The 16,266-nt window shown below is 39.0% G+C and overlaps 1 protein-coding gene and 1 non-coding gene across 2 annotated transcripts; one reads left to right on the plus strand and one right to left on the minus strand.

Moving 5' to 3' along the window:
- Window positions 1-6,397: 6,397 nt before the first annotated feature.
- On the plus strand, window positions 6,398-6,561 carry LOC145551539 (U1 spliceosomal RNA). Its single transcript, XR_014087412.1, has one exon. It is a non-coding gene; the product is annotated as a U1 spliceosomal RNA (small nuclear RNA).
- Window positions 6,562-11,805: 5,244 nt separating this feature from the next.
- On the minus strand, window positions 11,806-16,192 carry ncbp2 (nuclear cap binding protein subunit 2). Its single transcript, XM_008406259.3, has 5 exons — window positions 16,032-16,192; window positions 12,978-13,064; window positions 12,795-12,889; window positions 12,527-12,665; window positions 11,806-12,265 (listed from the first exon to the last, which is right to left on the minus strand). The coding sequence occupies exons 1-5, from the start codon at window positions 16,104-16,106 to the stop codon at window positions 12,167-12,169; spliced, it is 495 nt and encodes a 164-aa protein (XP_008404481.1). The 5' UTR covers window positions 16,107-16,192; the 3' UTR covers window positions 11,806-12,166.
- Window positions 16,193-16,266: the final 74 nt, after the last annotated feature.

The raw sequence follows: 16,266 nt of genomic DNA on the forward strand, positions 1-16,266 counted from the left end.
GCGGCTCTACCAACTGCACCACTGTGCAGCCCACAGGAGGCTCTAGTTCTGCTTTTCAAAGATGTATGGTTGTGTAATTGTGCATCTGTTTGTAGCCATTATTTATGTGAGAGTTTAAAAAGAATAAAAATAAACCACAGTGAATTTTTTTAAATTTAAAACTTTGTCATCCCTGTAAAAAGATTAAGACCTGACTTTTAGTCGCACACTTTTTAGGCTGAAGCCAGGAAAAGGCCAAACCCTTCTTGTAAATACACAAGCACACCCACACCAGGTGACAAAGACAGTTGCAATGTGAGGCTATTTAAGGTGGGACACGTTCCTGCCTGCCTGAAGGTCTGTGACAGTGTCAAACCCCGTGGATGACATTGGCTCTGCAGGATTCTGCTCATTTGTCAATAGCAGGTTAGTCCAGGACATCATGAGCCACTTTCTGGGCAGAGTACAATAAATATTAACCTCAGCCTGCTGAGAAGCAGCCATTTACTGGCAGCTTGGTCCGATCAAATCTGCTCCATAAATGAGCGAGGAAGTTTCACATGTCAGGACTTGTTTTGGTGACAATGGGTTTCAGTTTAGGTCGATTTTAATTGCCTCCCCATGTTTCCACCTGCATTTTTGCACTAGGAGGCACAAAACAGTGTAGAAAAAGGCTAAAAGAGGAAGATATTTTAAAACATTTAGACTGATAAAAATCATTTTCAAGTTCTAACTTCTTGGGCAATACAGTTTTACAAATATTTAATGATAGATTTTTAATTAATATAACTCAAGGTACTACATGTTTCACTTATTTAACACAAATTATGAGTTAACCAATCACACAGTCATATGTCAGCTATTAAAGCATATAGAGCATTTAAATATTTCTCCCAGAAAACTTGCTAAGCCTGGTGGTAGTTTGGGCGCTAGGGCAATTTGAGTGAACAAATGCCTAAAGATGACAGGAAATTAGAAAATATAACTAGCTAATTGAGAATACCAAGGGCTAACATAAAGAAATACAATTAATATAAATATATATTTTTTTGTACTTGAGTCGTTTTATCCTAATTAAAGTGTCCAAAATGTCTGGATCCTTTTTCTGTGCGAAGATCAAGTCACAGAGACTTGATCTGTGAGTTATAGCTATTAGTTATAGTTATAGCTATAGCTATAACTATAACTAATAGCTATAACTATAACTTAAAGCTATAGCTATTAGTTATAGCTAATAGTTATTAGCTATAACTATAACGTATAGCTATAACTAATAGCTATAACTTTAGCTAATAACTATCAGCTGAAGTTATTAGCGTGTGGACCGGTGAAGACAGGAAGTGGTTACGGAGTCTGGGTGAATAAAATAAAATTAAAATAAAAGACATCTGACCTCATTCTCCCAATGTGTTCACATACTCACCGCTCTTTAACCCGTCTTTGGTTGTTACTGGTGCATGAAAAAAACAACAACAAATAAATAAATAATGCTGCTTGACGGGGTGCAAGTAAAGCCTGGTGGCCCGCCAGGCTTATAACACACTGGGAGAACAGAATCTCAAATATCAATCAACTTTAAATTCTAATGAACATTTAACACTGGAACTGGAAGACATTTTAAATGTCCAGAATAAATAAACAAAACAGAAGAAACAACAAATAAAATGAATTATGAAGTTCCTGTCAACAAAATTGTCTTTCAAGCAAATGGCAAGTTGAGACCAAAACACCAAACTGAAGACTTTTGTTTTCTACGTTTTGGTAGAAAGTGAGAAAAGAGAAAAATGATAAATCATGCAAATGGAAATTATTGAGCTCCTTTAATTTATTATGCACAGTAATTGATTGTTTATTGTGAAGGCCTAGCTGTGTGATGTCAACATCCTTCTTTTGCGGATGAGTCGGGTTTATTTAGTAGAATAAATGACCACGCAAAAACAAAAATAAAATGATTTTAGCAAAGAATCTGCTTGTAAACTTACCTAAATTTTGTAATTTCAGTAAACTCACCTTATTGTAAATAAAAACTGTGAAAAAAGCAACATTTTATCAACGATCTCCTTTATAAGTGGCTTCAAACAGTGTTTACCTGCTCTGTACATTAGAGAATTACTGCATGCGTTTGGCTTTCAAACGAAGTCTTAATGCTATTAGGAGGAAAAAAAACATGAATCGATCGCTGGAAGGAAATGGACAGAGCTGAGATCAAAACTGACTGAGATATTCCCCTCCAATTACAAGAGAGTTTAATTAGTCTGAACATTATTACAGTAGGGACCAGGTGAAGAGCAGTTCAGGCATGAAAAGCCTCCGCACATAAAACGTCTTCGACCACAACGATGATATCAAAGGCAGGAGCAGAAACTGTTTTACTTTTTAAAAAGAGAATCATAGGATTTCCAGGTGATGAAATTCAGTGTTTCCTCAGCTGACGTCGTTCTTTAGTGTGTGAACAAGAGGATCATAGTGGCAGGAGTTGAGCAACAAGGATGAGAGGAAGAAACTGCAGGGTATTGAGTGTGATGTGGAGCGTGATATTACAACCAGTATTTTACCACAGAGAAACCTCCGAGCCGTAGCGACCCGCCAGACTCCCGGGTCCAGCGGATCCGACAGACAGAATCCCTGAGCTGCAAAGAGTCGACTGGCAAGTGGTTTAAACGCGGATATTATGAGTTTTCCAGGCACATGGAGCCATTTTATAGCACAATTAAGTAGCTCTGTTAGCTGTAGTTGTTTTTAAAAATGCTGTGCATATCAAAAATAACTTGTTCACACTGGCCCTGTTTCAATCAAACTCAGGTTTAGTTCATTTAGTGTAAATGAATTCTGGTCCACTTAAAGAACTCGGTCTGTTTGGTGGAAGTGAACTCTGGAACGGCTCCAATGCATATAATGCAAAGCGGACTGGAAACCGATCCAAAAGCAGGAAGTGGACTGCAGCGCAGGGCATTCTGGGTAAATACAACCAAAACAAACACATTAGCCCAGCGCCAGTGGGAGAAATGACTCATGGTCGTTCAGTAAAGACAAGAAAGAAATCCTACAGCCGCTAAAATCTGATATTAATATATTTGTGTTTGCATTTCTTGAAGAAGGAAGTTGCACTCAGTGTCTTCAGAAGTTTTTGTGTCATTTCCCGTTTTGGTGCAGCGCCCCCATAGGCGAGGAGGTGAACTGGCTTTTCAAACGGTTTGGTTCGTTTGACACAATGCAGTGTGAAAGCTGAAAATGTAACAAATGCTGCAAATTTGGTTCCAAATCTACCAGACTATCAGGTGTGAAAAAATCCTCAAATTAAATGTTTTTTGATGCTGTGAAATTTGGTATCTGTCTCTTTAAGACACTTTCCGATGCTTCGCCTTCAGCTCACCATCACAACAGTGCGCCTCCATTATGCCGTTTACAACGCTTAGGTGTGAGTAGTTTGCATAAGCTCAGCAGATGCGCAGTTCCAACAGGTGTTTGCTAATTGCTGCTGCCGCTAGTCTGAAGGAGCTGTGTGGGAGACAGCTCAGCAATTTATGTTTCACTTTCAAAGTTTTTTCAGTAAATTTGTGTTACACTTCAGGGGAGAGAATTATATGTGACAATCCCAAAAATACAGACAGTTTCAGGGGTTTTAAAAGTCATTAACTGGAATTGATCAAATCAATAATAAATCAAAATTCTTATAATTTATAACAATAAAACTTCTGTGACTGACTCAAGCAGCAGGCCTGCATGAAAGCAACTTCTAAGCTTGTTGGTTTCCATTTACGAGGCTAAACTCATAAAAATAGTCTTTTTAAACAACTTATTAAAATATGTACTTGCACATTTAGATGTAAAATGTATTTTAAGAGTTTAAAATGATCTGTGTGCTTTTTATCAGATAGCTGTTGCTTCAGACAGGTGAGCATAATCAGGTAGAAAACGTGCCAGAAATATCTATAAATGAAATATATTCCCAAACGATGTTATAGCAGGTTACTGCTGCTTTAAGTGTTTTTGATTTGCACAGCAGTGGAGACTTTTTAAAATAATTTATGTGCATTTTTACACCAGTCATTTTCAGTAAGGTTTTCCTTCCCCTTAAAAGCCACTTACATTTGGATTAATGTATTCTAAGAAAAGTAAGACCCACAAACTCACTTTAAACATGTTTTTCCATAGGACAGAACAAATAAATATCACTAGATTGAGATTGTAAGAAGATTATTTTTATGCCACCTCAAAAAAGAAGAAAAGGAAAGAAAAACTCTGGTTAGCATTGATTTATTGTAGAGCTGGATATTTGGTTATGCTAAAAGATTCAACCTAAATCCCTGCTGCTGAAGCTCCAGTTTTATTTGTTTCACCTGTCAGAGTGCCGGATGACAAACTGAATAACACAGCAGATGATGAAACATTAAAGCCGGTGGAAAAAGAAAAGATTCGTAGGTTCAGCTGCTACCTGTCTGTCAAATCCTTTTCTGTGATTCTTTTTGCACTCGGTGGTGCAAGTCCAAGAATAACAGTGACATCTACACCGAGTTACAGCATCAAAAAGATAAGTTCTTCCTCTGTGGCACCAAAATTCAGCTAAAATCACAGATTTTATTCTACTAAAAATCCAAATTAGTCACAAAATAGTGGATTATTCTGAATTAATGAGATCCACATGTGGGAAAGGAGAAGTTTAGTCTCTGATCAGTTTGAAAAACTCAGACTGAAACTAAACTAAATAAAATATGAAGCTGTGTGATGTTTTCTTTCGGTCCTGTACAGAAAAATCTGATTTTCTTTGTGTTTTTTTACAGGCTTCCTACACATTTTTAATGCCAAAATTCCTTACTTTACTATTTTAAGTCATTTTAAATTTGTAAAGGTAAAGGTAATTTTATTTATATAGCACATTTTCAGCAACAAAGCAGTACAAAGTGCTTTACATGAATTAAAAGGAAATACAAGCAAAAATAAGAAACCAAAAGAAAGAGCAAAAAAGAAAAAGAATCTAATGTTGATCTAAAGTATGTAAACTAGGTTCTCCTGTTCAGACCAGTTTCCTCGGGTCTGATTACTTTTCTGTGTTGGGAGAACAGGAGCCTAAAACTTCGTCTCGATCCAAAAGTGTCTCTAAATAGTGAAAACTCTACGGTTTCTAACAGGTAGTATAAAAAGTAACCAAGTTGTTCCTGTATTTCTGGATTCTAAGTTCGTTGTCATTCTAATTCTAATTTCTTTTCTGGGCTGCAGCAGTTTGAGTCTCTCTGGATAAAAGTTATCTAGGAAGTATAATGTTGATCTAAATCCTGTGTACTCACTCCACAATTTCTGATATTACTAATAAATTAAAATAATCTAAAATAATCCAGCACATAACACCAGTTTTAAAGTCCTTACTTTGACTCCCTGTAGCTCAGAGAATACACTATAAAATACTGATGTTAGTTTATAAATCACTAAACGGTTTAGCACCACAGTCCATTAAAGATCAGCTGTTGGTTCTGCTCTGCATCCAGAACCAGAACCAAACAAGGAGAAGCAGCATTGAACTTCTATGCACCACAAATCTGGAACAAACTCCCAGAAAACTGTAAAACAGCTGAAACGCTGAGAGCCTTTAAATCTCGACTAAAAACCAAAACCCACCTGTTTAGAGTTTGAAATGTAATTAATTACGAATTTGCTGATGGCACTGACTTAATGTAATGTTTTGGTTGTTGACTCTATGTTGCATGACTCTGTGTTTTTGTGTTTGTTATGATGTAAAGCACTTTGAAATGCCTTGCTGCTGAATAAAATGTGATTTGATTTGATACCTCAAATGTTTGCAGCTCCTAGCAGTACAAGGCTGTGAATATTTGAAAGGCATATTAGTTCAAAACAGCAGGAAGAATAGCATTCATCCTTCTTTTGTGACTGATTTTGTTTCCTGTTAGCAAGAAACAAGTTTAGAGGAAGAGTCGCTTATTGTGGCCCTTTGCATCGAATCAGTTTGGTCTTTATCCTCGCTACTTATAACAGTTTCTCCTCATGAACAGCAGGTGGCAGCAGCAGCTCGTCATAAAGAAACGAAGTGGTTGAACTGTAAGTAAAAGAAAAACTAATAAAATGTTTGTTTTCTGTTTATAAAATAGTTGATAGTAACACGGTAACGTTTATTTGACTCCTTATCTCTGGTTTTTGAGGCGTTGGAAGATGTTTAAACAGTAAAAATATGTCAGTTGTTTCTTTGCTGGTAGCAATGCATTGTGGGTAATCAAAACGTTATTTTGAACATTAAATCTTTGCATTTTCCTGGTTTCTACAGCTCAGTTATCCCAGAATGTATTAGCTGGTGGGACACTAGCCACTCAGCTCTGTTTTTATTTTATTTAAGATAAAAATGTGTCGGCACCGTGAGTCATGCGGGTATGTCAGCGAAAGACATCCCGGCGAGCGAGAAGAGCAACTCATACTTACCTGGCAGGGGAGACACCATGATCATGAAGGTGGTTCACCCAGGGTGAGGCTCAGCCATTGCACTTCGGCTGTGCTGACCCCTGCGAATTCCCCAAATGTGGGAATCTCGACTGCATAATTTCTGGTAGTGGGGGACTGCGTTCGCGCTCTCCCCTGATTCACTGTTAATGACAAATACCGGTAACATGGAAGATTTTCATCCATCCATTTTCTTCCGCTTATCCGGGGTCGGGTCGCGGGGGCAGCAGCTCCAGAGGGGAGGCCCAGACCTCCCTCTCCCCAGCCACCTCCCCCAGCTCCCCCGGGGGGAATCCCAAGGCGTTCCCAGGCCAGCCGAGAGACGCAGTCCCTCCAGCGTGTCCTGGGTCTTCCCCGAGGCCTCCTCCTGGTGGGACGTGCCCGGAACCCCTCACCTGGGAGGCGTCCAGGAAGATTTATTCCTTTATAGAAGAGGTTTTGAGTTCAGTTCTAAAACATGAACACAGTTGAAGGTAGGTGACAAAATGAAAGCTTTAGAAAGAGTCCCTGCTTTGCATTAATACAGTGATTTATGAAATAGGAGCTCTCCAACCGATGTTTTTTAAATCTAATTTTAAGGAGAAACTGGGGCTGGGCTTTTCTTCAAATGTGAGCTATAATCATCAAAATACTTAAATGTTTGTACAGCACTTTTATAAATAAAATGGCAGTAAATTATCAGTGGTTCTTAACCTGGGTTCGGTCGAACCCCAGGGGTTCGGTGAGTCGGTCTCAGGGGTTCGGCGGAGCCTCTGCCACGGAGATAAAGACACACTTGTGTAAAGTCGTGATGACGCCTCGCTTTGCCATCACTTGCTGCAGAGGATCACGTTACATTGCTTAGCCAATCAGAGGATCACGTTACATTGCTTAGCCAATCAGAGGATCACGTTACATTGCTGAGCCAATCAGAGGATCACGTTACATTGCTGAGCCAATCAGAGGATCACGTTACATTGCTTAGCCAATTAGAGGATCACGTTACATTGCTTAGCCAATCAGAGGATCACGTTACATTGCTGAGCCAATCAGAGGATCACGTTACATTGCTTAGCCAATCAGAGGATCACGTTACATTGCTGAGCCAATCAGAGGATCACGTTACATTGCTGAGCCAATCAGAGGATCACGTTACATTGCTTAGCCAATCAGAGGATCACGTTACATTGCTTAGCCAATCAGAGGATCACGTTACATTGCTTAGCCAATCAGAGCTGCGGAGGAGCTCTGATTGAAGGAGCTCCACTCTCAGCAGGGATTTGAACTTGTGTCTTTAATTACTTCAGCAAAGCTCACAGTTTTTACCAAATTCTATAGTCTAAATCTGCTCCTTAGTCGCATCTCTTCGGGGTTGCTACTGCCTCTAGTGGCGTGGGGGTGGTAACACAGCTAATATAATTACATTGCTAAATCAGAATACCGCAAAGTATTTTGTGTGTCGGCGAGGGGGAGATAAGAAGGGTTCGGTGAATGCGCATATGAGCATATGAAACTGGGGGGTTCGGTACCTCAAAAAAGGTTAAGAACCACTGCCCTATATATATATATATATATATATATATCAAAGTGTTCCCACTTTGATATATATATATCAAAGTGGGGAACACCCCCAAAAGTGGTGGAGAATGACCGAGCTAAGATCCTGTGGGACTTCCAGATCCAGACAGACAAGATGGTAATGGCGAACCAACCGGACATTGTGGTGGTGGATAAAGAACAGAGGAAAGCCGTTGTGGTGGATGTAGCAATACCAAGTGATACAACATCAGGAAAAAGGAGCATGAGAAATTGGAGAAATACCAGCGCCTCAGGGAGGAACTGGAAAAGACCTGGAAGGTGAAGATCACAGTGGTGCCTGTGGTCATCGGGGCCCTCGGGGCAGTCACCCCCAAACTGGAGCAGTGGCTCAAACAGATCCCAGGAACAACATCAGACATCTCAGTCCAGAAATGTGCAGTTCTAGGCACAGCCAAGATACTGCGCAGAACCCTCAAGCTCCCAGGCCTCTGGTAGAGGACCCGAGCTCAGAGGATGAAACAGACCACCCGCGGAGGGTGAGAAGGGAATTATATATATATATATATATATATATATATATATATATATATATATATATATATATATATATTGGTATATAGACACGTGACCCGGATGACGCGGGAAATTCAGATGGTGGCCCGGAAGTAATGCCCTAAATAGGCTGGATCTCTACGCTGTATCTCGAGAAAATACGTGTATATTTAGGACACGATCCGTATTGTATCAGTAAAAAAGACTTCTCTTATAATGTTGAGGATTTACCTGGTGTCGAGGAGATCCACATAACTCACTACCTGGAGCTGCAGATCTCATATTATATGACGAGCCATGAAAGGTTTCAAGAGCCTGGAGCATAAAATGATTTTGTTCCAGGTTGGGTCAACCATTTAGGATCTAAAGAAACATTGCATGGCTGTTTCTGCCGGTGAGTAGTGAGTTGTGCCATTTTAAGTAATTAGTCTATGATAACAATGCTATTGCTAACAACAATCTATAAATAACCCATGTTATTTCCATGAGCCTGGATCTGCCGGTAAATCATTTATTTAGCTTGTTAACCCAAATTCATGCTGGAGTTGCATGTTAACGTTGAGTTGTTGCTGGATTCATATAGTTCTGTCCTGACACGAACCATGTGGGGGGAAAGTAACAGCTGGGTAGCTTATGTTTAATTTATTTAACAGTTTTTTTAAAGCATGAAAGTCCCACTGAGTAAACATTATACTTTCTGTCAGGGACTCGGCACTGAGCTAGCTGCTAACAACATTAGCTCTCTGGGGACAACCAAACTATATTGACTACCAAGAATATTTTTAGGGTGTAAAAATAATATATCTTACCTTATATAAGAGTGGCTGTCCGTCTAAGTAACTGTCCAATAAAATAAATGAAAATGCATTTCAGGGCTGGGCTCTCCCTTAGAGAGAGAAGCTCGGTCATCCGGGAGGGACTCAGAGTAGAGCCGCTGCTCCTCCACGTCGAGAGGAGCCAGTTGAGGCTCGGGCATCTGGTCAGGATGCCTCCTGGACGCCTCCCTGGTGAGGAGTTCTGGGCACGTCCCACCGGGAGGAGGCCTCGGGGAAGACCCAGGACACGCTGGAGGGACTATGTCTCTAGGCTGGCCTGGGAACGCCTTGGGATTCCTGGAGGAGCTGGAAGAGGTGGCTGGGGAGAGGGAAGTTTGGGCCTCCCTTCTGAAGCTGCTGCCCCCGCGACCCGACCCCGGATAAGCGGAAGAAAATGGATGGATGGAAAATGGATTTTAAACGATCCTTACCTGTTAGAAAGTGGCGCTGCAAACTGGCGCTGTTAGTTTCCGGATCTCCGGTTTTAGCGGTAGATTGTTGATCCACTTTCTCCTCTTTTGTCCGCAAACAAAATTGTCTTTAAATGATAAAATTGTAAACTAAATTATATTAACAAAAAATAATGATCAGACAAAAAGGTGAATGGACTGATTATGAAACTAAAACCAAACAATAATTTCTGTCCTTATAAGGATCTAGACATAACATGTGAACTTCTCTGCAGGATTTCCTGATTTAATTGGATCATTATTGTGTTGATGGATGATTTTATTCCATCACTGCTTCATTCCGCCTTCAAAGAATGGAATTATGGGTATTATTCTCCATTTTTCAGTCTTTTTTTTACATAATGTCTCCATCATTTCCGCCTTTGTCTCTCTTCAGTTCCAGCTTGACCCCGTCTGAACTTTTTCTAATAAAACCAAACATGAACTGGAGTCAGTTTTCCGGCTCAGAGAGCTCCATCGTTTTCAGCTGAAGCATAAAAAATGGAAAATCCTCCCCAGCTGGACGACTGCAGCTCCTATAGATGGTGTGGAGATTCTCTGTTATAATAAAAACTGGTTTAAATCCCTTTCAGACGATCCAGATGCAGTGGAGAAAAGGAGATTAGAGACAAACGTCCATCTTAAAATCCCCACAACTCATATGTTTTTAAGTTTTAAACATTTTCTTAATTTGAATTTAATTCATAGGCTTAAGCTTAAGGTAAAGTGTGCAGAGATTAAGGTAATAAGCACTTTGTATTGCCTTGATGCTGAAAATGTGCTATATATCTAAAATTACCTTTAATTTTATATATATATATATATATATATATATATATATATATATATATATATATAGCACATTTTCAGCAACAATAATGTTGATCCAAAGTAAATAAACTAAATACTCCTATTATAATAAGTATCGTTTTTTTTTTCTGGTTTGGAAGAATAAGAGTCTAAAACATTACTAATGTAATTTTTCTGGGTTCCAAGCTCCAATCCCTGTTCCGGGTTACTAAATAAGACAATAAGATCATTAATTATGCTTTTTATTTGAGTTTGGATAAAGATTTATTGCTCAATTTAGCTTTCTGAAAACGTATATATATATAAAATACAGGGTTAAAATACCAATCGATCTTTTCTCTTTAGCAACAGGCTACACTGCCACCTAGTGTTCCTTCTTATTAGTACAGGTAAATAATTGAAACAGCTTATTGCGTTTTTTAAATCCTGTTTTTTATATCGTTTCTGTCAGTTATTTCTTTTGTAACGTTTCTCTTTTTTGGTGATGTGTGTATCGTGTTCTGTCCCATGAATTCTATATTGAAATATTAGTTTTTGTGCTTACTTGTCTTAGGAAAAAAGATTAAATTTAGCTATTATGTAAATTTACTCCCATGAATTGTGGTAATGTTGATTATAACGTGACCTGTCCTAATCAAATCAAATCAGTTTAATAAAAAAATTAATAAAAAGCAGAAAGCCGATTAGATAGCTGTGTCTACAGAGTACAAATAGTGAATTACAACTTTAAAAACTACTTTCAGAAACCCTAAATCACTGGATACTATGTTTAAATGTCAATGAATACTGAAAAAACAAGCTCAAATTTTGTCTAAATTGATTTTTTATGATAAACAATGACATATAAGTTGGTCATGATTTAATGCAGGTGTAATTCAATCTGCATTTGTCATATTTTAGGTGCTTCTAGATTGATTTTGTTACTTTCTGGACAAAATTGAGGCTTTGCATTTTTACCATGAACAAAATGCACTGCTCAAAAAAATAAAGGGAACACTTGAACACTTAAGTGTTCCCTTTATTTTTTTGAGCAGTATATTAACAGGTCACACTGCAAAAAAATTTAATTGTTGGAAAAAATAAATTACTGACCACCAGGGAACAAAACTATATTTTCGTTTTCATAACTTTTCCATCTACAGTGTAGTTTAGTTTGTAAATTTGCTACAAAAATAAATAAAAGTTGAAAGGAAATCCTGTAATTCTATTGTAAAATGTTTCAAACTCCAGCAAACGGATTATAAAAAAACATATTTATTAAAATTAATGGTAAACAGTTTGACAAAGTTTCATTTAGGTAAAGAAATTCAGAGGAAGCGATGCTTTCTAGTCAGGGAGAGTTAATCTGAAAACTTTATCATTTCTTTTATTGGACTTTCAACTTTAATGAAAAAAATAATTTAAAAAGAAAAAACACTCCACCTGAAACTGTTTACGTTGGACAAAGATGCGTTTTAGTCAAAGTAAGTTTCCTTCACATCTTCAGCTCTAAGTTCCACCTGTAAAGTTCTCCTTCTCCTTCTTCTCCTCCTTTTTTAGCGTCTTTCCAGATGTTGCTGGGACATGAATCCGTCCGGGTCGGGATCGGGCCGACTCCGTCTAAAAAGAGTTCGGTCTCTCTGTGCTCCGATGCTGCTGAGCTAGCTTACCGTAGCCGCCTCTGGCCGGGTCGTAGTCCTGCCTGTACTCATCCCTGACCTGGAGAAACCAAACACAACCAGAGGCGCCGTGAAACACGACAACGACTCAGACAGGATATTTTACTACGTTCAGGTTCGTCATTATAACAAGTTTCTCTGGATGATAAATTGTCCCAGAAGTTATTGTGATAAACGATAATGTTGTTGCTTTGAGCCCATTTTTAAGTAATATAATGGTTGAAGTAATGCAAGAACACATTCTTTAAATTCTAATGAATTTAACTTTAAATTCTAATGAATTTAAAGTTCTTCTTCTTACTTGTCCTCCAGATTTCCCGCGGCCGTACTGCCTGCCCTCCTTGAAGCCAGCGTCCCAGTCCGTCCTGATGATGCGATCGTCCAGCCGTGTGCCGTTAACGAAGCGCATGGCGTTCTCCGCGTCTCCCCGCGTGTAATATCTGATGCAACAGTAGCTAAGGTGTGTGTCACACACACTCTGTGGTTTGTTAAAACAGTCAGGCAAACACATTTTGGGTGTTGAAACTTCATGTTTTCTCTGATTGGCACATTAACATTTGACAGGATACTCTACAAAGCAGAATCCACAAGCCGTCTTCTTGATTTTATCCAGACCTATGATGATGCGCTTCACGTCGCCACATTTAGAAAACAGCTCATGCACCTGTTTTCACAGCACAAATCGAAAATAAATAGACCGGAAATGTTATAATGAAACTTTAAAGTCGGATTATAACTGAGGGTTGTTGTACCTGCTCCTCTGTGGTGTAGAAGGAGAGATTCCCCACATACAGAGTATTGCTCTGCTTCAGCAGCTTCTCCTGTTCATAGCGATTCCCCTACAGCAGGAGAAACAGGAAAAATGTGACTAAAATTCAAATCCCATCTAAAATTAATCTGTTATGCATTAATCATAACAATGTTTGTAAATTTTGTGATAATAAAAAAGTATCTTAAAAAATGTGACTAAAAACTGATAATCTTTTTTTACCGAGTTCAAATTTTAAACTGAATTTCTTTATAATCGAATAAAACACGCAAAATGAAAGCAGGCAAAATGGGAAAATGTAAATTAAATAATAGCTGGAAATTACAATTTAAAACATATTTTCCTTCCATTTATTTTTGCTTTATTAACAAAGGTAGAAGAAGAAAGACGCTAATTACGGAGCTAAATATAACCACTGTAAACTCTGAGGCACATTTTCTCATATCATACAGTTAAACAAGTCAGTATTTATTGTTTATATGTGCAGCAATATAAACTAGAAAATTCCTGCAGAAATTTTAAAGGGGCATGCCAAAGTGTGCACGTCGGCTTTGAGCCAGCGTTACGATGCTAAAAATTTGCGTTAATGCTAAAGAAAGCTGCAACGTAGTCAATAACCTGTGGAGAGGAAGAAGCATGTTGACTAAGCTGTACTTGTACCATTCATTATGTTAAAATTAATGCATAAGCTAAAATTAGCCAATATGCTAATGTTAGCCTAAATGCTGGCAGTAGCATGTGGAGCAACAGGACCATGTTGTTTTAATTTTACTACTCCATTCAGTATACTAAACATGTCTAATAAATGAAAAAATTAGCTAATAGCTAACTTTAGGTAAAAGTGCTAGTACACTAGTCAAAGGAAGTTAAATGCTAAGGTTTGTGCTAATGTTAATGAACTGCCTTGCTGCGCAAGGCAGTTCACAATCCTGAGAAATATATAACATAAAAAAAGCTTATATTATTGCACCGCCTACGGCGGTGCACTAACACGAGAGGAATATGCAGACTTTTATTTTGAAACTTTCAGCTAGCGTCTTTTTAACTACCACACCAATTCATTGTGTTACTGTAGTTTGTTTAAACCAGTCACATAAAGCACAAAAGAGGAAATACCTGATGTGAAAAATGTCAAGGCTTTTATTTTGAAACTTTCAGTAAGCTTTATTTACAATAGCTTTACAATAGCTTTTTTATTTACAGTGGATTACACACTAATCCAATGTGTAACTGTGGTTTGGTTAATCCAGCTATATAAAGTCCCATACAGCAAGCAGATCTAAGAGCCAGCTCATCCCTATGTGACATTTGGGAGTTCCGCCATGTTGTAGTTCTGACCTTCAGTCATTGTAGTTCTAAAGAGCAGCTCAACTATCGTGTGAGTGAGACACAAAGGGATAAACAGATTCTAACGGTTTGAAGCAGTTAGTTTATCTGAACAAAGCAGTCCAAACATCTCCATCCTATTCAGGATCTTTTAGAGTGATCCGAAAACCGTGTGAAGCATGTAGTCAAGGGGGCTCAAATGCTAATGTTTGTGCTAATGTTAATGAACTGCCTTGCGCAGCAAGGCAGTTCACTATCCTGAGAAATAAATAACATAAAAAAGGCTAATATTATTGCACCGCCTTCGGCGGTGCACTAACACTAGAGGAATAGGCAGACTTTTAATTTGAAACTTTCAGTAAGCTTCATTTTAATGACCATGCTAATTCAATGTGCAACTCTGGTTTGTTTAAACCAGTCCCATAAAGCCCAAAAGACCAATAACCTGATGTAAAAAATGTCAGGACTTTTATTTTGAAATTTTCAGTAAGCTTCATTTTAAATAGACACACTAATCCAATGTGTAACAGTGGTTTGGTTAATCCACCAATATAATGCCCAAAACAGCAAGTAGCTCTACATTCCAGCTCAGCCCTCCTCTGTAATAACTGAATGATCCGCCATGTTGTAGTTCTGACCTTCTGCTCTGCCCTCTGTATTAAGGTGTTCCACCATGTTTAGAACTACAGAGACCTTGTAGGCCAAACCAGCAGTTGCCATAGCGATCAAGCCTCTGCCAACTGCTGTGTGTGTGTGTGAGAGACACTTCATGCAACTTTGAGAACACCCAGTCACTTTAAATGAAAAAAGCAGTCTGAACGACCCCTTCCCGTTCGGGAACCGTTATGCCGATCCAAAAACCGTTTGAAGCGTATGAGAGGGCTACTTGTCGTCTCCGATAGTCCTGTGATTCATATCTGTAGGTTATTCACAATAATTGCACTGATGAGAGAAAAATGGTGTGTGCAGATCTCAGTAATTTTTCAAAAACCTATATTAAACACTGAGGGGGAGCGTCAGTTGGTCATGTCCCGTCACTTTGCTCTGAAGCACCTGGACAGAAAACCGTAAGCCCTAGAGAAATTTCGAAAACATTTTACCGGAGCAGACATGCGGTGCTATCTCCTGACCAACTTTCATACCAATAGCATAAGTTTTACGGCCATGAGAACGATTTCAAAATTATTTTTGGGTCAAAATTCCACCCTCTTTCTCACTCTAAAAAGCGGCAGTTGGTTTCAGTTACACTCTAACGTTTCGGCAGTTGGAAATTTCGCTCGTTTTTCGCTTTTTACGTCGCCGTCGTAACTCCGATCCCCTATAAAAGTAATAGCTCCCTTCTCGGCATCGAGCCGCACGATTTGATACCACTTTTGTGGGTGGGCACGCAGCGGTACGAGCCGCATTAACGGTGATGGAAGAATAATAAATAATAAAGAGACATTCTATTGGGTGTAGAACAATAGGTGCCTGCCATGCAATGCATGGAGGCAGTACTGACTTGCTTCGCAAGTCAGTACTGCTCTCCTTATGCATTGCTATGGCATGCCCCTAATAATATATATGTGTATCTCGGGGTTAAATAACATCATAGCAACAACCGCGTTCATTCAAAAACCTTAGCCGTTAGCTTCACAGTTGGCTAACTTGAAAAACGGTTTTAGCTCATTTAACTTCCGCGTCGCTGTCGAGACGTTTCTTCTTCACTCACCTTAAAGTGCTGGTCTCTGTACTGACTGACCTCGATGTACGAATCGCTAGTCAAAGCGTTTAGCTTCGCGGACATTGTGGAGAAATCGCAGCAAAGCCCTGTGCTGCTTTTTTCAACGCTCGGAAACGGGACACAAGAATTTCCGGTTCAGGTGCGCGTCTGTTAAAAGGCTCCGCCACCACAGAGTGTTATAAACAGCGCCCTCTGCTGGCAGCAAGCTATTACTCCATAATGG

This window comes from Poecilia reticulata, chromosome 4 (genome assembly GCF_904066995.2).
Source record: "Poecilia reticulata chromosome 4, P_reticulata-male-v2, whole genome shotgun sequence".
Classification (NCBI taxonomy): domain Eukaryota; kingdom Metazoa; phylum Chordata; class Actinopteri; order Cyprinodontiformes; family Poeciliidae; genus Poecilia; species Poecilia reticulata.

Excerpts from the sequence above, each read along its gene's own strand:
- ncbp2 (XM_008406259.3), bottom strand. The coding sequence starts at position 16,106 with ATGTCCGCGAAGCTAAACGCTTTGACTAGCGATTCGTACATCGAGGTC. Across the intron at positions 13,065-16,031 it reads ACAGAGACCAGCACTTTAAG|GGGAATCGCTATGAACAGGA; the intron begins GTGAGTGAAGAA and ends CTCCTGCTGTAG. Across the intron at positions 12,266-12,526 it reads GCGGGAAATCTGGAGGACAA|GTCAGGGATGAGTACAGGCA; the intron begins GTAAGAAGAAGA and ends TGGTTTCTCCAG.